The sequence below is a fragment of the Equus przewalskii genome, chromosome 21 (assembly GCF_037783145.1).
Source record: "Equus przewalskii isolate Varuska chromosome 21, EquPr2, whole genome shotgun sequence".
NCBI lineage: Eukaryota > Metazoa > Chordata > Mammalia > Perissodactyla > Equidae > Equus > Equus przewalskii.
In genome coordinates this window covers 28,707,250-28,728,591 of record NC_091851.1, presented here as the reverse complement: position 1 = coordinate 28,728,591, position 21,342 = coordinate 28,707,250, and the positions used below count along the sequence as shown (strand labels likewise).

The following is a 21,342-nucleotide window of genomic DNA, read 5'->3' as shown; positions in this document are numbered from 1 at the left end:
AGGGCTCTCTCTGGCTCCCGGAACCCATGAAGCCTGTGCTCATGCAGCTGGAAGTGCCAGGGAAGAAACGCCCACCCTCCTCAGGTTCAGCCCTCAACCAATGACTCACAGGAGTTGAGGAATAAATGTCCCTCGGGTGGGGACAACTCTGATGAATATCTTCTACATGGGTTCTCAGAGCTCCCCGGCAGAATTAAGCTCTGGTTGCCCACAGTGGTAACTTGCTTGATCACGCATCCTTTCATGGGCTGCCTCCCCTTCTCTATCTCGCCTCCCCACTCTCTGGTGTTTCCTGGGATCACTATTTGCCCTGGAATCATTGTCTCAGGGGCAGCTTCTGGGGGAACTCAAGTGGAGACACTGGATCATTGTGAAGATTAAACTTGTAAAGCTCTTCACATATACTAAGGGCTTAATAAATTTATTGTTAAATGAATGAATGAATGAGGCTTCACCTGCCCCGAGGAGACAGACCCAGGGTAGGGGAAGGAGGAAGGGAGAGACCTGGGAACTTGGAGATGAAAGGGGTGGGGAGGATCCCAGAGAAGCTGCCCCTGCAGCACCCGCCCCCTGCAGCAACTGTCATGACTCCACCCCTCCCTCTTCTGAGTTCTCTTCCCGGCCCCTCCAGATGGCTGCAGGTTCCAGGTGTGGCCAGACCACACTGAGAAACAGGAGGACGTTCTCATCGCCAGGCTCCCATGTTAACTCCCCGGGAGGACCACATCCACTGAGAGCTGGGTTCCGGAGAACAGAACTTGAATGAAGTAAAAGTCACATTCAACGTGTGCCTTTCATGTTCAAAAAGAATTTAAATATCGTATTACAAAACGACAAGATTGTACAAAGCAACATTTAAAACATGAGAGCCGTGAAGGGAAGTCTCCGTCTTTCTGGTTCTCACAGGGCTGTTCACGGCCACAGCATTAACCACCCCCCCTCCGAGCCCCAACCTTCTCATCTCTCAAGGGGGCTCAGAGAGGGCAAGGGGCTTGCCCAAGGCTGCAGAGCTCTTCTAGCTTCATCTCCAGTACTGTCCCACTATACGCTGTAGGGCCACTTTCAAAGCAGTTTTTTGAGGGGTGGGGGGGTGTGTGCAGAACTAGCCTCTTGATAGAGGTGCTGCTTTTTTTCTTCTCCTCAGGGCTTGGAATCACGGACAAAAATCTACGGAGACCCACGTGGTGTCCTGCATGGTGCAGGAGCCGGCTGGCCTGAGGGCTGGGGAACGCAGGGAGTGAGGGCTCTGTGTTCGAGGTTCTGCAGGGAGGATGTGAGAGGCATTTCAGAGGAGAACACGCCTTGGAGAAAGACGGAGACCTTCCCCTTGAACAGCTGTGCTCCCACGCTGGGTACACAGGCACAGAGTCCGTGGGGGCAAGGACATGACATCCAGGGCTGCTCCTCAGAGTCCTAGGGCTTAGGTGGGACTCGGTTTAACGACCCACTCGCCATGCGGGTTGGCGCGGTACAGATCGAAGAGGTAGGCGTCTGGGTCCAGGCGATGCTCACCTGTGGGAAGCAGGGGTGAAGGAGATTGAGGTGGTGGCTGTGGAAGATGCTGCTGGCTGCCCGGAGCCCCTCACTGGCCAGGGGACCACTCCCCAAGCTGCGTAACCCTTGGCTGCTCTGGCTCACAGCTGCCCCACTCTCTGAAGAACTGACCTTCGCTGATGTCAGGTGCCTTGTCAGGGAAGTTATGCCCCCTCCAGGGCAGCCCACGGCCAGTGATTGACTCATGCAGAGGTAGGAAAGACCATTCTCCCTGCCTCTGAAGGAAACCATCCCAATGCAATTTGCGCTCCAGAGCCCCCTTGTGGCCAAACTAGGCTTCACCCCTTCCTCTCCTTCCCTCCCCTCCCTTGTAAGGCTTTGCCGGAGGAGCACTCCCTCAATGCATCAGGACTCCCTAAGCTTTGTTTAACCTCTGCTCCTTGGCCAGTGGCTCTCAAAGTGCGGTCCCTGCACCAGCAGCCTCAGCAGCACCTGGGAACTTGTTAGAAATGCAGATTCTCAGGGCCCAGGTGGCTTAATGGCCCGCGCGGGTGACTCCAATGCCACTGAAGTTTGAGAGTCGCTGCTCTGGAGAAGGCAGCTGACAACAGCTGCCCATCCTTGGTTCCCACAAAGCCATGGGACTCTCAGAGCTGGCACACGTCTGCAGAATTCCTTAAGGAATCGATGACCACTGGCCCTGGAGGAGGTCCACTTCAGCTTGGGCGGCCCAGAGACATCAGTGAAACAAGAAATTCTGCCCTCTCCATGCCCGCGGCCAGCTCCAGGCAAAACTCCAGACTCCAGGGTGGAATCCTAAGGCGTGGCCCAGGCTGAGCCTAACCTCACAGCAGGGTTCCGTCTGGTTTCAAGGGGGACAGAGGCCTGAGGGGATGGCTCTTCCTGAGGTGGACTCTAGCCTCCCCCAGAGAGGCCCAGTGAGCCGTCAAGGTCAAAGAGCTCCCAGGGTCCTGGGCTCCGACCCACTCCCCACCGGAAACTTACTGATATTCCCTCCAACTTCATACAGGAGGATGTTGGCTGACATCACGGACCTGCGGCTGCAAGACAGAGAGAAGAAAACTGCTGACCTCTTCTTCCGGTGGCAGCGAGACCAACAGCTGCTCATGGACCCCAGGCTTGGAAGGGGCGGCCCTCACTGATATTTGATCCCAGGTGGGAGATGGGCAGAAGGACCCTCCTGAGAGAGCCGGAGCCCAGGGACAGGGAAGATGCAGTTGGGCTGCACCTGGGGAGGGCCAGCCATGGGTCCCCCTGCCGCAAGACCCCTACCTACTGGACATCGAATGGAGGCTGCGAGGGTGGGGGGATAAGGAGTGATAGACGGGCACAGGAGCCTGCTGTGAGGGGCGAATTCTGAGTCAAGATGGACTGTGGATACTGCATAATTATGTATGAAAATTATAATTATCATACAGGTATCATATAATTATCATATGATAATTATGGATAGCCTGAGTTCAATTCCAGAATCTGTCCTCTATTTGCTGTGTGGCTCTGGGCAAGCCCCTTCCCCTCTCTGGGCCTTAGTTTTCCCATCTGTACATCTAGTCCAGGAACTGGACTAGATACTTGCTAAGGACCCATAGTCCAAGAGTCCTTCGTTCCAGGTCCATCAAGGAGGCTCCTGAGAGCTCAATCTGTTTCTTGCATCCTGGAATGACAGAAGCATATCGGCCCACTGATCCTCTTTCAGCTCTTTGGCCATGCTGCCTCAGCACCTTTACTTATGCAGTTTTCTGTGCCTGGAAGCCTTACTTCATTCCCCAATCTATACCAGGTGCCTTGTTTTACATTCACATTGTGCCCTGTATTTCTTATAAAATCTAACACAGTTTGTAACTTGGTATTTACTTTGTGGCTATTTGGCTCATGTCTATCTCTTCCACAGGGCTGTGAACTTGCAAGGCCAGGGCCCTTGTCGGTTCTTTTCATTATGATTCTAGCATTCCACATGATACCTGGTCTATAGTAGGTGTTTAGTAAATACCTGTGAGTGAATGAATGAATGATGACTATTATCATTATTATTTGGAGCAAAGAAGCTCTCTAAGAAGGTTGGAGAACCCAGTTCTGACCACCCCAGAAGGGGAAAGGCCAACAGCACGTGCAAATCCCCTCAAAGGCTTCAGCTCTCCCTGCACCTACTGCCTGCTCCCTGCAGGGGAGAGCTGCTTATCTCAGGGGGGCCCCTTACCGTGGGAGGAGGCTGTCTGTGTCCTCATTGCCCTCTTGACCCTGGGAACTGGCGCTGAGGTGCTCTGTGAACTGCCTGAGGACGTGGGCCACTCTGGTGCCCGGGGTCAGGGGCACCTCCAGGGGACCTTTGATAGGCCAGGCCACCTGGATCTTTGCTACTTTGGGAGTCTGCAGAGGAAGAGAAAGATCCATACAGAGGCACACACGTGCATGCCTGGAATTCAAATGTGTGTGCATAAACACACTTACACAAATACCCACGCTCAATATGCAAAATGCACACATACACACCAGCTGCTTGTGCACAGATCGTAGCATGACCACATACAGAACGTCCCCCAAAGTGTGCATACATAGACACAGGCATAGAAACATATGTGTGCACAGGCGTTCATACTCGTACACACAACAGGAGTGCATGCAATGCACTTAGAAACGCATGCATCTAGGTTTATATAAATACCCATCATGCACAATGCGATACTGGTCAATTTCTCTGTTCTGGACTTTCTTAAGAAACCCGGTTCAGGACTCTCCCCAGGATCATTCCATATTCTTGGAAGGCCTTTCCCTTCTCCTGCCCACCTGCACGCCCCAATCACTCCAGACAGCGACCCCTACTTCCCCAACCCTCAGTCAGGGACACGAGGGGCTGCTTTAAAACGGCGCAGGGGAGATAGCGTCTAGAAACCCCACACCACACCAGTTTCCCCCTTCCTCAGCCCGTCATCTCCCTCGTTTCCGAGACACCACCTCCTCGCTCGCTCGCTCGCTGTGATGGGGCTGGGGCGCCCCCTGGTGGCCGCAGTCGGCAGCGCCGTGCCTGGTGGCCTGGCAGGCAGTACCTGGAGGATGCGGATGCCTTGGGCCCCAGGCGCCCTCCGGCCGCCCCTGGTCCCTTCGTCCCTCCTTCTGCCGCGGGGGGAGGAGGGGCGCACTCACCGCCTCGAGGCCGTCAGCCATCTTGTCCTTGTCTGCGTGTATCCTTCGCAGCCAGGTTGTGAGGCCCCCATCGCAGAGCTGGGGGCGCCGGCCACTGCTGTCGTTCAGTTTTCGCACCTGGGCCACCAAGAAAGAGGCGACCTGTCCGGAAAGAATCAAGTCTTAGCTGGCCCCGGGGCTACTGGGTAAGAGGCAGAGCCCTCCAGGGTCGCTGTGGCCTCTTGCCTGTCCCAGCAGGGCTTGGCAATACATAGTGGCTGACATACTAGTTTGGTGTGAGGAGGGGGGCCATTTAACCCCTAAAGAGGGCCATGGAGTAGGGATCTCTGAGAATAGAGGCCACCCTTGGGCTAAGTGGACAGTGGTGTCCCCTCACAGAGGCTGGAGCGTCATGCACCTGCTGTGGGACAGCTGCTCATTGGCACACTCAGGCGGGGTGTCCCCAAGAGCACACCTAGAGTGGGCTAAGGCTCTGAGAAGCCCCAGCCAGCCCCAGAATGGCAAATTCCCAAAGACGCCGAGGTCAACCCATTCACCTCTGTGCAATCAGAACCCAGCAGGCAGAGTCAGGAGAATCCAGACTCCACGGACTCTGATATTAAGAGCATGTGCCCTGAGGTCTGACAGAATGGGGTCCATTCTGGGCTCCTCTAATTACTGGCCCTGTGATGCCTGAACGAGACGATCCACACAGTGGAAGGTGAGGGGGAACTCTTCCATTTTACTTTATCTACATTTATGTTGCCTGAAAATTTAAAAGAAGGCACTTGGGCATTTCTTGAATTTTTGAGACTCCCTACAAGAAAAAGTATTAGAATCTAATTTATTTTAGTAGTCCCATTACCTCAGAGAGCTGACAGAGCACAGAGAAGCAAGGAACTATGGGAGTGTAGGCGTGTACCTGTGTAGGGGAGGGAGGGCTGTCAGCAGAGGACGTGACTCTTGAACTAAGTCTTGAAGAATGAGCAGAGGGTACCAGGCTTCTGCCCTTTCTAAAAATGGAAGGGAATTGCAGGCAGAGTGAACTGCATTAGGAAAAATCCAGAGCTGTGAAGTACAGGGTGAGTTTGGAGAACCAACTGGCATTTGGTGTGTTTAGAACACAAAGGAGTGCCTGGGTGTGATGGGGGAGAAACTGCGTACAGTCAGAGAGCTTCACTTGCTGGTTTCTGGAATTAAAAAATTGATCCTGATGACTTTATGGATGGAGGAAGGGATAGGAGGAAGGAAGAGTGAGGGAGGGTGAGGGAATGGATGGATGAGTGGAGGAGTGGATGGATGGGTAGGTTGAGGGATGTATGGATTGGTTGGTGGGTGGGTGGGTGGATGGGTAGGTGGAGGGATGTATGGATTGGTGTGTGGGTGGATGGGTGGATGGATGGATGGGTAGGTGGAGGGATGTATGGATTGGTGAGTGGGTGGATGGGTGGATGGATGGATGGGTAGGTGGAGGGACGTATGGATTTGTGGGTGGATGGATGGGTGGATGGACGGATGGGTAGGTGGAGGGACGCATGGATTGGTGGGTGGATGGATGGGTGGGTGGATGGATGGGTGACTAAGTGGAAGGATGAATAGAGAAACGGATGGCAGAGGCTGCATCTCTCTCAGTACAGTGGCCTGCTCAGCAGTGGTGGGCCCTGCTACCTTGTGTTCGTGGGAGTCTAGAGGGCTGGCCGGGTCTTCTCAGCGCTCCTCCTCCAACCTCAACTTTCAGCAGGCCTTGCATGCCCACAGCACCAAGGGGTCTCTCTCCCCACTCTTGCCCCTCGCCCTTGCTCTGGATTCTCACTCAGGGCAAGGCTCTCGGGGGCGGAGACTGTCTTGATTATCTGGCTCTGGGCTCTGTCTTAGGCAGGCCCTGTGCTCTGAGCCTCACGGGCAGGGCTTTTTCAGCATCACTAAAGCTTTGATGTGAAGGAACTCTTTGTGGGAGCTCAGGGAACACCCATAATGTGGGGCAGACCAGATGGCAGTGGACTGACTGAGAGGTGTGGGAGTAGAGACAGAAAGTGAGGACACCTCTTGGACGCTAAGCCAGGGGGAGGAAGAAGACCCTGGCCATACACAGGATCCCACAAAGGTGCCACAAGAGACACAACCAGGGATTCAAAAGGACAGTACCCACAATCCTGGATGGCAGGGACATCAGGGCAGCTGTACCCAGAGGAGGGCGGCGGCCTGTCCCCGCTACCCGGATGGACAGCCCCTCCCCTCCACTCCTAGCTGGGCAGCAGCACTCACCGTCCAGAGCAGATCCTGGTAGTGCACCATCATCCGCACCACCTCAGCTGCCCCCTCTGCCAGCTGCTTCTCCTTGCTCTTGGCGAGTTTGGGGGGCCGCCCTCGGTGGAGGAAGAGATTGGGGGCCATCACTGTGGAAACGTTCCACAGCGTCATCTTGTTGCTCTGCTCCCGGGCCACCACCTTTCTGAGGAATTCCAGGAGAGCCTGGGGAAGGGCACAGCACTGCCCTCAAATCTCAGCACATCCCTGGTGCTCCCCACCTTTCCCAGAGCATCCTGCTGTGCAGCCTGCGGGTACTGGAAGAAGCCAGGGACTGGAATAGCAGTTTTCCATCAGTCCACCCCATGACCTCGCTGTGTCTCAGGTTCCTGCTCTGTGAAATGTGGCCAAAACCTTTTCCCTTCCCTACCCTCTCAGAGGTTAATGAGGCATCCAGTTCAGACTTCAATTTCCAGGCCCAAAAGAGCCACAGCTCTGGGAAATGAGTCTTTTCCTGGTGAGCCCCAGGTCAGCTCCTTCTTTCTGGAGTCTAGATCTGCCCAAAATGCAAAGGAAAGACTAGGGAAGCAGAGACAATGGGAAGAAAGGAGGCAGATGATTTTACCGACCTACCATTTGTTAAGTATTCTTTGTGCTCCTGGCCCTGTCGTTAGCACATGTATTTAATCCTCACAGTAACTCTATAAAATAGGTTCTACCATTGTACCCATCATGCAGAGAAGGAAACTGTGGCTTGGAGAATGTGCCCAAGGCCACACAGCCAGTAAGGATGAAGGAAGGGAGGGAGGGGATGGAAGGATGGAAAGATGAATGGATAGATGGAAGGAAGGAAGGAAGGGAGGGAGGAAGGAAGGTAGGCATCTATTGAGCACCTGCAAAGTACCACATCTTCTACTCTATGATTCGTCATGTGTTAGCTCTTGAAATTCCCAAAACAATCACACAAGATGCTATTATAATCCTCAGTTCACTGAAAAGGAAACAGAAACTCAGAGAGGCTGTCTCTTTAACCAAAGCTGAGGCACAAGGAGTGGAGGTCCCTGGAGCCCAGCTCCACCTGATTACAAAGACTTCTTGGGGCCTCCTACGCCCACACCAGATGAGGACTCCAGGAGACCTGGGGCCTCCTCACAGCTTCACCCTAGAGATGCATCTTGGGTTTGACCCAAGGACAGCCAGGAGGGCGCTGGGAGCGCAGTGAGGGCTGTGCCCCAGCTCCAGCCCCCAGCCCTGAGCACCCACCCCTGTAGCACACAGTGGGAGTTCCCTGAGGGAGTGTTTCCCAAACTGGTGCCCCACAGAACACCAGTGCCATGTGAGGATTTCCACAAAAGAGGGAAAGTGCTACCTACTCTAGCCCCACTCAGAGAGCCCTCTTCCCTGTGCCTCCTGTTGGCACCACACAGAAGTGATGCTCGGCAGTGCCCACTCCACTGAGCACTTGTGCCTTTCAAGATTCATCTGCTTTCTTTAGGGAAAAAGTCTCAGAAAGGCCGTGGCCGTCACTGTTGGTCATCCCTGCACCCCAGCACCTGGCAGAGTTGTTGAATGAATGCATGATCACATTTGGAGCCCTTACTGTGGCTGTGGGCTGAGATGATAGAACAGAGGCAGCTCATAGTAATTCTTACCTTCAGAGCGTTTCTGTTGGGTTCCGGAAGGATCAGGATGAGCAGGTGAAGGGCCTGCAGGCGCTGTTTCAGGTCGGGGATGTCTGAGGGAAGAAGGGGGGCCTGGGTCTCTGCTCTCCCAGGGGAGGCTCAGGCTCTCTCCTTCCCAGGCCCCTTCTCAGGGAGGGAAGATTCCAGAGCTGGGAAATCCCCAGGCACAGCCAGGAAAACCTTCTTTGGAAGGCCTGGAACTGTTTCCTGGGCTAGTGTCAGAGCCAGACAGAGCCCCAACTAGTGCTGGTCGTGAGGTCACTCTCGATGCTGTGTGAATGAAAGGAACACACACACACGTGCATGCATACATGGCCACACACATGTGTGCACATACAGGCCCAGATGTGCAGTCTGAGAGCTGTAGCTCAGGGTCAGAGATGCAGTGGGCCAGCAGTCACCCTCAGGAGGGGAGGTGGATAGCCTACTGTCCTGGAGAGGTTTCAGGAAACCCCATGCATTCTGAGGCTTGAAGAGGAAAAGCTCTCCCGCACTGGGGCCAGGGAGAAGAGGAGGTGGGAGGTAGAGAATTCAGAGAAAGAGTTCACCAGAACCAGGCCAGACCAGCAGCTGAGAGCTCACTGGAGCCTGGAGACGAGCTGCGGAGGGGACACAGAGGCTGAGCGGCCCAGGCTTCGCCCCCAGGATCCCCTGTGGCATTCATTCATTCACGCACTTGACAAATATCGTCAAGTGCCTATCAGGTGCCATGCTCCAGTGCAGGGACCTCGGACACAGCAGTGAAGGAGCCAAACAGGTCCCAGACTTGTGGAGCTTATGTTTCAGGGGAGAAGACAGACCATAAACAAGCAAAGGAATAGCTGAGTATCCTTAGCCACTGCCTCACCCTGAGAAGAAACTGAAGCAGAGTCCTCTGACAGGCGGCATCTGGGTCTGCCAGGCGACCTGGCTGCCAGGTCAGGGAGGGCCTCCTGGAGGTGCTGGCATTGAGCCGACATCTGAATGGCAAGAAGCAGCCAGCCAAATGAGGGGGACAGAGGATTTCCAGGTAAAGAGAGCAGCAGGCGCAGAGGCCCCGAGGAAGGAAGAAAATGGGCCTGTTAAAGCCGATGGTGGGGACGGAGGGGGACTGGAGAAGGATCAGAGACAGGAGGGCCTGAGCACGGAGGAGTGCCCTGTGGGCCCAGGTCGGTGGGGAGTGAGGGTTTATTCCAGAGGGGTTCCAGGGGGTGTGGAGCCAAAGAGTGACATGATTTGATCTGATCTATTCGAGAAGCAAAGGCTGGAGAGGATTTCTCAGAGGGCCCGCCCTGGCTTGGAGGTGGAAATCAGGCTGCCAGGAGCCCTGCAGCCTTTTAGAGAAATCAGAGTGTCAGGAAGAGAGCGCGCCGCACACCTGGGCTCCCCTCCAGGTCACCAGCAGGCTCTCAGGTGGGTCGTTTTATTCTTTTGAGAAAAATAAAAGTGATGGTGTTTGCGCTCTGTGGATGGTGAAGAAGTCCAGGCAGGAACATGTATTTGCAGAATATAGAGAGGGATCTGTGCAGTGCAAGCCGATCTACAGATGTGCACACAGACAGAGGACAAGGAGACACACGTGTGCCCACAGATACACAATTAGATGAGCCTGATAAGCTAACCCCTTGGACATGATGACGGGGAAGATACTGTCCATGCGAGGACGTAAGGACTGTGGTGTGCAAAACCTTACCCTCCTCTTATCCCCCATCACGCTACACACACACACACTCATGCCCATACACAAACAACACATACATGCACGCACACCCGACACACATGCACACACACATGCTTCTTCCTCCATCAGCTCGAGATCACAGGGAACAGGTAGTCCTGCCTTCCCACCACTTCCCCTCTCCAACCAAGGTCAGTGGCATCGAAGGCTCTTCTCCGCCCGTGCAGAGGGCTGGGGCACACTCACTGGGCACCACAGCGAAGGCCGGGAGGTACTCAGCAGTGAGCAGAGGCGCCGGCAGCTCCCGGATGAACCTTTTGAGCAAATCGGACGCGTCGTTGTGGTGAACCTCGTCCCAGCTAAAAACGCCAGTGTAGAAATCCCTCTCCAGCTTTCTTTCCAGCCCCTGGAGGAAGGAGGGACACTCATGAGAAGCTGGCCCAAGGCTCCAGTAAAAGCTCCTCCACCACTTCTCTGGGCCTCAGTTTCCTCATCTGCAAAGTGGGGACAATTCCTAGCAGCCACCTCCTAGGGTTGATATGAGGATTAAACGGCCAATGCGTGTGAGTCACTTAGCACAGGGTTCTGCTCAATACATGCTGGCAGTCTGACCCCAGGGCCCACACTCTTAAACCCCATGCTGTGTCCTGCCACCTCTGCCCTTTCAAACCCTCCTGGAATCCCACCGCTCAAGTAGAGACCAAAGACAGAACACAGGCAGCTAGGAACTGGATTCTCTCCCGGCTTAATGAGAAGGTGAGGGTGCTGGGCGATGCAGCCTCGATGAAGGCAGGGGGCCAAACCATTACCTTGACCCTGGCCTGGGACCCAGGCACCCTGAGAATGCCTTCCGTGTCCAGCCCTCTCTTCTCCAAACAGGACAGCAGCTACGACAGAAAGAAACCAACGTTTAAACCAGCAACTATTGAAAAGTGGGATTCCAACTGGTGTGTTCGTCCCCTTGAAAACCGGGAAGAGGAGAGAGCTCAGAGAAGGGTCTCCCTCCAAATAAGAACAATAGTTTTCTTGGCCACTTCCATGAGCCAGGAGTTGCTCTGAGAGCTTTATATGCGTGTTTCTCATTTAATCTGTAATAACAGGCTACTGTTGTTATAACCCCACTTCACAGACCCTTAGCTCGCAAGTGTTTGAGGCTGAATTTGAAGCCAGGTCTCCCAATGCTAAAGTCACGCTCTTATCCCCCAGGCGAGACATCTCCCAACAGTGGCAGGCAGGGCCAGCCTCTCAAGGGCTAAATGAGCCCAATCTGGGGGCAACTTACGGCTTGAAGGACCAGCGGGACCTGGGTGCTGGGGAGGGCTTTGCGGTCAGCTTCGAGCAGGGCATCGAGGGGCACGCCGAAAAGGCGAGTTTCTGCGGGAAGTCAAGAGAGCAGAAGGGGCCTTTCACTTCCTGGAATGACAGCTGGGCTCCAACCTGAATGATCTGGGTGCCTAGACTTGGACTCCTTTCCCTGCGTAAGGACTGAGCTCTCTGGAGAATGGCTGAGCTCAAACCCGCCCACAGTTCTCGCACAGAACACTCGGCCTCAGCAATAAGCAACACGGTAGGTGCGTCACAGAGCAGAGTCCCCGCGGGATGAAGGCGTTGAAAGGACAGCAAGCTGCTGCCCCAGGGAGCGCTGGGTATAAGATGTCACAATGATCTTGGGTAGGCGTCTAGCTCTGCAGGGATGGGCCACATTCCCAAGAAATGTTTCCCAGGTCTTCTCACCCACCCCGCCCTGTAGTCTTCTCGGGCCAACTCCTCCTTCTGAATCTACTCTGCAATTTCCTCCTTCTCCCATCACCCGCCTGCCCCTTTGCCTGCTAAACCCCCACCCCTGGTCTGTCTTATCCAGCATCCTCTTGTCTTTAAAGAAACAAACAAAGAAATCACAACGTGTAATGTTGACAGCGATGCAGTGAGATGAACGGGCTCACACGCTATTGAAGGGTGACATATACCAAGAATTTGACCATATTCTAAAATGATCGAAGATGCATTCGAAGCTGCGTGTACAGCAATAGTGATAGTGCTTTATAACAGGAAAAACACAGAAATAATAAATGTCCTCAGATGGCTATATCCATAAGGAGAAAAATAGTGCCCTCATTAGAAATTATGTTTTCAAAGAATGTTAGAGTTCTGGTAAATGATATATTGTTGTAAGTTCATTACCCCTCCAGAATCCACACCCTTGGCCATGTGAATTTGCTATTCCTCCTATTAAAGAAGCAGAAAATACTTCCCCACTTCTTGCTAGATAGCTTTGGCCAATGGAACGCTGGCCTCCGTGATGCAAGCAGAGGCTTAAAAGGCATTGTGTGGCCCATTTGTCCTCTTGTGCTTCCGCCATGGCCATGAGAACAGGCTCTGGCTTGCCTGCTGGTCCCAGGAGGACGAGAGACAAGAGAAGCAGACCCAGCCCCAGCCCACAGCTTGGAGCCAAGACCAGCCCAGAGCAGCCAACCAACGCCGAGTCCGCCCCAAACATGCCAGCAAGAGTTTTAAGTCATGAGTTTTGGGGGTGCTTGTTACGTAGCATTATTGTGGCAATAACTGAATGGCACAACTGGGAAGTGTCCATTAGTCTATAATATTAAGCGCAAAAAGGATATAAACACATGGGGGAAAAAAGGAACAAGATAACACTAAAAGTTAATAGCACTTACATCTGAATTGTACTTTTCCTTTTTGTATTTTACTGTTTCCCAAATTTCCTACAATGAGCAGGAATTGTTTTCATTCATATATTTTCAGAAAATACCTATAACGGAAAGAACTATGGCAGCCAAGCACGTTTGGGTGGAAGATGCCCCACGCAGCTCCTGGATGAGGAAGCCGGGGCTTGAGCCACTGGGTCTGAGATGCTGGGACTGCTGACCTGTGGCCTTGCGCTTGGCTGCCTTGCTCCTCTTCAGGTCCAAGCCCAGGATGTCACAGAGCGCTGTCAGCTCGATGAGGGCCAACGAAGGGATCTTCCCCATGTCCTGCAAGGACAAGTCTCCTATCCTTGTCAAGCCGAGTCTGCCTTTGGGGATCCTAAACTTCTAGGGAGGGAAGTAGACACGATCGCTCAGGTCAGTGAGGGGTCTGTGTGTCGAGGCTCCACCATCCCCTCCCCCAGCGCCCCTGGCGGTCAGCAGGAGGAAGAGCCGAGTGGAGGAGAGCAGGGGCTCAGGATTCCATCGTAGTTCAAGTCCAAGCTGTCCCTGTGACTGGATCACAGGCTGAGCATCGAATTCCCCATCTCTAATCATAAAATAGTGCCTACCTCAGAGTTTTTGTGCGGGTAAAACGGGCTAATAAGTATAAAGCGCTTAAGGGTGCCAGGCACATAGCGGAGCCCCAGTCAATGAAGTTGTTTTTACTACCTGTATTCCAACCTGAGGAGCTGGAGGAGAGGGGATCACCCCACTGGCCTTTTATCACTGCTTCTATTCTGCTCTTTTGTTGCTCTCCCTCACCCCATCTGTCCCTATCCTTGGCGGTGCCACCACGGCTCAAATGCTCCTCTTTCTCACTCTGAATAATAGAGTATTGATTGAAAAATAAAGGGTGCTCGAGCGCTCCATCTAGAGGCCACAGTGGGGATCTGCAGGCAGCCCCGCGCCTTCCTGCCGGCATCGGGTGAAAAACAGCAAGAGGTGGGGACGGGTCTGTTTACGTTGCCGGGGGAACTTGACCAGATTATTCCCCAGTGTCCCCTTCCAGTGCCCTAAGGGGGGAAAGGAAGCATACTGTGGTTGTAGGTAATAATATTCTGGCTATAATACAGCCTAGTGCTCACTATACGGCTTATGGAGTCACACTCTGGGATCAAATTCCAACTTTTACCTGTGAGTTTGGGCAAATAATTTACCTTTCTGTGTGTCAATTTTCTCATCTGTAAAATGGGGCTAATAACAGTAGCTACTTCAGAGGGTTGTAGGGGAGATTAAACTACATAAAGCATATAAAACACAATGCCTGACACATAGTGAGTACTCAATTATAACTATTACTATTTTTTGTTTATTTACACCCACAATTACTGTCAACATAATAGAATGAAATTAAATCATGTATGTAAAATTCTTGGTATAATGCCTGGGCCATGGTAAAAGGTCAATATGTGGTGCCCTTGGATTATTAATTATTATCATCATTCATAGTTTAGTGGGGGAAGCCATCTCATCAAAGCTAGAAGATAATATTGAGCATTAATTATCTCTGATGCTTTACAAATAGAAAGTCATTATTTAAGAATTTTGTGTGATGTCCTATGGTTGCCTAAGAGATCACTGGGAGAAAGTAGGTACAGAGTACTTGGGAACTCTGTACTATTTTTGCAACTTCTTGCGAGTCTAAAATTATTTCAAAATAAAAAGAAAAATTCTATTTGAATGGATGAAATACTTTCACATTGCGGTAGGGGTTACTGCGGGGTTGGGGGCAAATTTCCTAAGCAGTAGGGGGTAACGGTCATTCAAAGCTCTGGGGGCCCCAGCATCAGCCGGCTCTGTCACTTCTCTATGAGCTTCACTTCTCTGTTTTCCATTGGTAAAGTGGGGGTGCCATGACAGCACCCACGTCCTAGGGCGTGGTAAGGAAACAAGCCAGTGTGAGCAAAGCCTCTAGAACAGTGCCTGGGGCCAGGGAAGCCCTCAGTGAAATGTCACCTAGGATTACCCAAACACATCAAATGTGGTCATTGAAGAACCTCTTTCCTTAGGAGCAGTGGGACCTGGGAAAAACTAAGCCTGATGAGAGGGGTCAGAATAGTGGTTACCCTGTGGGAGGGGGCTTAACTGGGAGAGGGTATGGGGGGCCTTTGGGGGGGTAGAAGTGGGCTATGCCTTGATCTGGTGGGAGTCACACAAGTACACACATCCAGCTGTGCATGGCAAGTATCTGTGCACTTTACTGTGAGTTTTACCTCAATCTTAAAAAACTGAATATAAATGATTATATCCTAATTTGGAAGGAACTGTGCTGAAACAATTTGGAAAAGAAAAAAACTGAGATGTTGGGTCTGTCTCACACCAGACACCAAAGTTAATTTTAAAAATAAGTAGAAAAATATAGATAGGTAGATAGTTGTCAATTTGTTGGATGAGGGAAGACCTTCTAAGGCTAAAAGCAAAAAAGAAAGGCATAAATGAAAATCTTGATACTGTTACTAGACTCTAGCTCCCGCCCCCAGTCCTTGACACGGGCAGTCACTCAGTAAATATTGGTGGCATGAATTAAATGAGCGAATGATTCAACAACTGTCGTGCTGGGTGCCGGGCAGCATGGAAGGGGTGGGGGGTGGGGGCAGTATGCGCTGGTGCCTAAGGATGGGGCCTGGCCACCAGCCCTCTGGGCAGCATCCTCACCGGCAGGGACCCTTTGCTCCAGGCACAGGGGCCTCCCGGGGACGGCCCACCCCTCTGCAGGAGCAACGCAGCTTGTTCCGAGTAGGCAGAGTCCATGTGGAAGGCTTCCTCCCTCCCAGCCTGCGCCTGTGGCCCCTCGGGCTCTGCTGCCACTGGAGAAACAGAACAGAGCGGCAGTCAGGTCCGGCTGCCTCCCTACCTGCTCCAGGCCCAGAGCCCCAGGAAGCCATTTCCCAGGCTTGTGTCCTGGCTCAGGCCCCGGGAAACTCAGTAGCAACTGCCTAAGATTAGGGGGCTGAGATCATGTCCCCAGGAAGCAAGTTCTTAGGCTGAGGACTCAGGCCCTTTGTCCCAAGAAGTGATTTCCCAGGCTCGAGCTCAAACCCCAGGATCAAGTCAATAAGCTTCGGGCTCAGGCCCACTGCCCCGGGGAAGAAATTTTCCAGCCAAGGCCCATTGCTCCAGGAAGTAATTTTCCAGCTAAGGCCCATTGCCCCAGGAAGTAGTTTCCTTGCTAAAGTTCATTGCCCAGAATGTGATTTTCCAGGCTGAGGCCTGATGGGCCTGATGGGAGAACCCCATTCAAGGGCCCAAGTTGTCCCCTTGGGGCTCCTTCCTACAGACCCCAAGCAGAGAAGGCAAGGAACCAACAAGAAGGGGAAAATGCTCAGAGGTATGTGCCTTCTCTTACTTCACAGAGCAGCCCTTTTGTGCAGCCTGGAGGATTCCCAGGGCCCTGGAGAATGAAGGCCGCTTACCTGGACATGTAGAAGTCCCAGAACTGAGTTGAGTCCATTTCATACCTGAGTCTCCATTCTCTGAAGTCATTTCCTATGCAAGTTGCAAATTACAGACAATTCCCCATGAGTTGTGTGGGAAGCAGATGATGCTCACACAACACTGGGAAATAGGAGCCATTCATGACCCCTTCTTCACAGAGCAGCTGAAGCTCAGAAGGTCTTGCCCAAGATCCCATGGCTGCTAAGTGGGGGAGCAGGCACTGGGACCCAGGTCTGTCTGGCTTCAATGCCTGTTGTATTAATCACATGTTATGCCACTTCAAATCTATTCTGAGAAAGAAGATGCCCATGATCTGTCAGGTTACAGGTGCCAGCAGGATATACAAATGACAATAAAAGGTATTATAATTGTACTGATAATAGTTATAGGGAGAGAGAACCTAAGCTTTCAGGCCCACCCAAGGACACACAATGGCAACAGGCAAATACACACCTGCAACATGGGGCCACAGTGGCATGCAAGCAGGTATGCCAGCACACGTCAACACAGCCCTGCAGCAGAATCACTGCGTCCCCTAGGACGTGGTGGCATCACAGAGGCCCCAGGCAGACAGAGCCTGCACTGACTCTTACGCCACTTACTTACTCCTGAATTGAAAACCCCAAAGACGTCCCTGACGTCTCTGACAGGTGCCTTGTGTCGTCTTCGGGTTGAGCGGACATAGCTATCCAGCCGGCGACACACAGCGGCCACCTGGGTCTGTGTGAGGCTGGACAGGAGCCCCTGGTGATGACTGTCCAAGTCCAGGCCACCAAGGAGGCCCGACAGGCCTGTGTCCTGCAGCCACTGGGATTCAGTGTCTCCTTCTGCCAACAGAGGGAGAACAGCCAGATGAATATACACACTCAGTCACACGCACTAACCAAAGCCACATGTAGAAACACACACTCATATAGACGCAAGGAGCAGCCACGTATCTGATCATGAGACCCACTGACACCAGCCAAACTCTTCAACGGGGAGAAAATCTAACAAGACATCTGAGAATTTGGGGGGTACCGATGGCGTCAATCAGTTGGATTTAAACCTGTGCACCCTGGGAAACAGAGCAGGCTGAGGAAGGGCACCTGTGTGTTCTGATCCTGGAATGTAGCAATGAACTCTCATCCCCTCCCAAATCTAGCAGAAGCCGCCCCAGGGTCACGTGGGCCCAGCCGTGCAGAGCGTGGGCAAGCAGTTGGTGTCCCCTTGGAAAGTCCCTCTCTATGCAAGACCTTATTTAGGTTGGAACAGTCCCCTCAACTGGGCTTCATAAGGAACTGCTGTGGTCCTACAGTAAAACCCTTCATCCAAATCGTGGGGCCCGCTGAGACCACAGGGTCCTGGGTCCCGCCTCCAGAGATCCCGTCCCAGGAGTTCAGGCCCAGGGCCTGGAAATCTGCACTTGGATTGTCCTCCCCAGATTATTCTAATGCAATGGGGTCTTCAGATCACACCTGAGAACTGGCCTGGCGAATTCTTTCCTTATTGTGGGGGAAACAGGTGCAAGTTCGGGAAGGAAGGGGTATACACGTGTGAGCAGATTGGGGGCGTGTATTCAGTTGTGACCAAGTTAGTCAACCAGGCGCTGGTGGTTCAAAATACCTATCCTGCTTTTCGGGCAGCCTGGGTTGTGCGGATAAGCCAGACACAGAAGTCTTTCCCCCAGATCTCCCTTCGCTTGGGAATCAAACAAATGCTTCCGGGGCGGCCACAACTTTGTGCGTCCTCCCCGAACATGTGTCAGCTGGTGGAGGCGCTGAGCCTATTGTGAAGCCAGGACTTCCTTCTCTCCTGCTCACCACGGGGTCAGTCGTGCAGGATCTTATCAATAAACCAGTGTTTCCCGAAAGGCAGGCATTCGCCAACCACTGTATAATTTTTATCTGTACCTAAGAAGTCCTGGAAAATTATTTACTAAGTGTTTTTCCCTAATCATGGGTCACATTTTTACTCAATCTATTTTAAAAGGAAACACTAACCCAAGCATAAATGGATCATCCACCATCACCTGCCATAAGTAGAAGTTAATGGGAAAACAATGAATATATTAACATTCCTGGCTCCATGCCACCCAGAAGCTCCCACTGCCCTGTGAGTCTAAAAAAGCCCGTTTCAATTAGTTGTCCAAAAAAAGTTCTCCTGGGGCCAGCCCGGTGGCGCAGCAGTTAAGTGTGCACGTTCCGCTTCAGTGGCCAGGGGTTCACTGGTTCGGATCCCAGGTGCAGACATGGCACCGCTTGGCATGCCACGCTGTGGCAGGTGTCCCACATATAAAGTAGAGGAAGATGGGCATGGATGTTAGCCCAGGGCCAGTCTTCCTCAGCAAAAAGAGGAGGATTGGCAGTAGTTAGCGCAGGGCTAATCTTCCTCAAAAAAAAAAAAAGTTCTCCTTTTGCCACCCTGACCCCAAGCCCTCTGTTTTCTTTGACATTAGATTGCTGGTCATATCACGATGCCTGGCAGCTGGCCTGTGGTGGAGGGCATCTCTTAGAATCCGCTCTTGTACCACCAGGGATTTGCCATCCACACTTGGAGACACTGCAGGAGACCATCAGGCCCTGGGGAAGTCTGGATCCCTTATCACCCTTATCACCATTTGTGTTTTGTGAACCATGGCCTGGCACAGCTGAATTCTATGCCCCACACCAAGGAGGTTTCCGCGTGGATGCCCTTTTCATTCCCTCATTCATTGAACAAGGAGGATGGAGCATGAGAACGTGCTCAGTCTGTTCCAGGCGTGGAGGATGCAGCAGTGAAAAGGATAGACAGCGTCCCTGGCCTCCTGGGGCCTACGTTCCAGTGAGGGACACAGATGAAGGGATGCCTGTGTCATGGCAGGTGATGATAAATAAAGCCGGGCAGGGTCTGGAGAGTGAGGGGCAGGGGTGCTGTTTACACAGGGAAGTTGGGGACTGTTTTCTGAGGAAGTGACATTTGAGCCCAGTCCTGATTGGAGAGAACAAGCCACACAGGTCCTGGGGGAAGAGGTGCGAGGCCAAGGGAGCAGCGAGGACAAGGTCCTTGGGCAGGAGTGTGGGGGAGGCCAAGTGGCGAGGGGCAGAAGCAGAGAGAGGCAGACAGGGCGGACGAGATGGTGCAGCTGGGGCACAGGGGTGATTGTGTAAAGCCTTTTAAGCGATGCTGTGGTGGGGCTCTGTGTCCCCGAATCCCTCTACTCTCACCCCGCTAAGAGGTGGGGTCTAATTCCCTTCCTCTTGGAAATCAGCTGGAACCAGGCAAAGAGGATGCAACAGAAGAGATGCTGCCCCGCCTCCGAAGTCAGTCATAACGGTGAGACAGCTACCGCCTGGTGCTTGCTCTCTCTGTCTCTCTCTGTGTGTCTCTCTCCCTCTCTTTCTCTTTGGATTCTTATTATTAGAACCCAGTCGCCATGCCACGAGAAAGCCCAGGTCACACGCAGAACCCAAGAGTGGGTATTCCAGGTGACAGTCCCAGGTAAGGCCCAGATGACGGGCACATCCACGGCCAGACACGAGTGAGAAATCCTTTGAGGTGACTGCAGCCCCAGCCACTATCTGACCGTAACTGCACATGAGTCCCTGAGCAAGAACTGCCTAGCTCGACCCTTCAACTCCTGGAACAGTGAGATCTAACAGTTACGATAATGATGATGATCGTTGCTTTACCCCGTTAAGTTAGGGGTAGGTTGTTACGCAGTAATAGATAAGGAGACACGTGGTTGTCTATTATTCTGAGAGAGAGGGGGAGATATTTGGGAATTGTGAGCAAAGGACGTAGAATTCCACTCAACTGTTACCTCCACAGGGGACTTTGTTTTGTGTCCACTGTTGTGTGCCCAGTGCCTAAAACAGTGCCTGGAAAATAACAAGCCCTCATAAACATTTGCTGAATGGATTCATCTAAGAAGGGACACCATCTAATTTACAAGATTAAAAGATCATTTTGACTATTGTGTGGAGAGCAGACAGCAGGGAGCAAGGGTGGAGCAGGGAGCCCAGTGAAGAGGATACAACAGTCCAGACAGAGACAAGCCCTTTCATGTTCTGGTTCATGTCTGGACCTCTGGCATGTCCTCCCCTGCATAAGACCCTCCCTTCCGCCCCGCAGGCCCCAGCCGGGGCTCCTCACCCTCTGGGAGCCGGCCTTCGCTCCCACTGCTGTTCTCTTCTTTCAGCTCATCCCTCTGTTGGATCCACTCCACCTCCGTCCAAAAGCCATCCATGGACGAGCTCTCCGCTGGGGACAGCCGGGAGTGGGAGCCCTCCGCCGGGCATGCTGCTTGCACGAGGTTCTTCTGGGGAAGCTGATTAACTGGGCCTGGGGAGGGGCCAGAGCTGCGGCAAGTGGGTAAGGAGGAGAGGAGTCAGGCAAGGCTCTGCCCGTGGTGGGGTCTGTCCTGAGGCTTTGTGGTTCTCCAGAAATCTGCCTGGGGCCCCTGGGAGCCGGGCGAGCTTCCCAAGCACGTTTCTCAGGGTGACAGACACACGGCTAGTCTCAGTAAATGGACCAGTTTACCCATCGCCCCACCAGAATCACTCAGAAACAAATGACGCTGCAGAGGATTGAGAAAGGGCCAGGAGACTCTGCTTCTTTCCACCTTCTTGGGCAAGGTGAACAATCTTTGACACACATGGTAGAGGAAATATTAATAAGAGGGAAGTAAACATCAGGACAGGTGAGGAAACCACAGGGCAGCCCCTGCCTCATCTCACTGGATTTTTACCCAAAATGTCTATTATCTTCTGCCTACCCACACCCCTTTATTTGTGACTCTGACTTTCACTGCTCAGTTTTCCTATTTATAACATGTGACTACCTTGTCCCTTCCCCTCCTCCAGCCAGATCTGAACAGACCGAAGTACCAGACCACAGAGGTGCTATCATCAAACGAGCCAATCAGATTGTCTCGAGGTGTTGAACCAAGAGATTGAGGGGTTCAGTGTCAGGCATACCAACTGGGAGGCCGTGTAGAAATGGTGGGGCTGGAGCAGCC

At 52.7% G+C, this 21,342-nt stretch overlaps 1 protein-coding gene across 2 annotated transcripts in view; it reads right to left on the bottom strand.

Moving 5' to 3' along the window:
* Positions 1–792: 792 nt before the first annotated feature.
* ARHGAP40 (Rho GTPase activating protein 40) overlaps positions 793–21,342 on the bottom strand; it is a 37,789-nt gene continuing 17,239 nt past the window's right edge. The window contains exons 2-15 of one of the 2 annotated variants that reach the window (XM_008517408.2): positions 20,478–20,683; positions 16,971–17,191; positions 16,343–16,415; positions 15,585–15,736; positions 13,109–13,274; positions 11,504–11,595; positions 11,031–11,108; positions 10,468–10,627; positions 8,535–8,617; positions 6,901–7,107; positions 4,657–4,797; positions 3,713–3,882; positions 2,500–2,555; positions 793–1,512 (exon numbers count right to left, since the gene is read on the bottom strand). In XM_008517408.2, the coding sequence (XP_008515630.2) occupies positions 1,421–1,512; positions 2,500–2,555; positions 3,713–3,882; positions 4,657–4,797; positions 6,901–7,107; positions 8,535–8,617; positions 10,468–10,627; positions 11,031–11,108; positions 11,504–11,595; positions 13,109–13,274; positions 15,585–15,736; positions 16,343–16,415; positions 16,971–17,191; positions 20,478–20,683 (1,897 nt within the window). In that variant the 3' untranslated portion in view covers positions 793–1,420. Of the gene's footprint in view, positions 1,513–2,499; positions 2,556–3,027; positions 3,170–3,712; positions 3,883–4,656; positions 4,798–6,900; positions 7,108–8,534; positions 8,618–10,467; positions 10,628–11,030; positions 11,109–11,503; positions 11,596–13,108; positions 13,275–15,584; positions 15,737–16,342; positions 16,416–16,970; positions 17,192–20,477; positions 20,684–21,342 lie in introns of those variants that run through there. The other variant, XM_008517409.2, reaches the window with a different exon arrangement.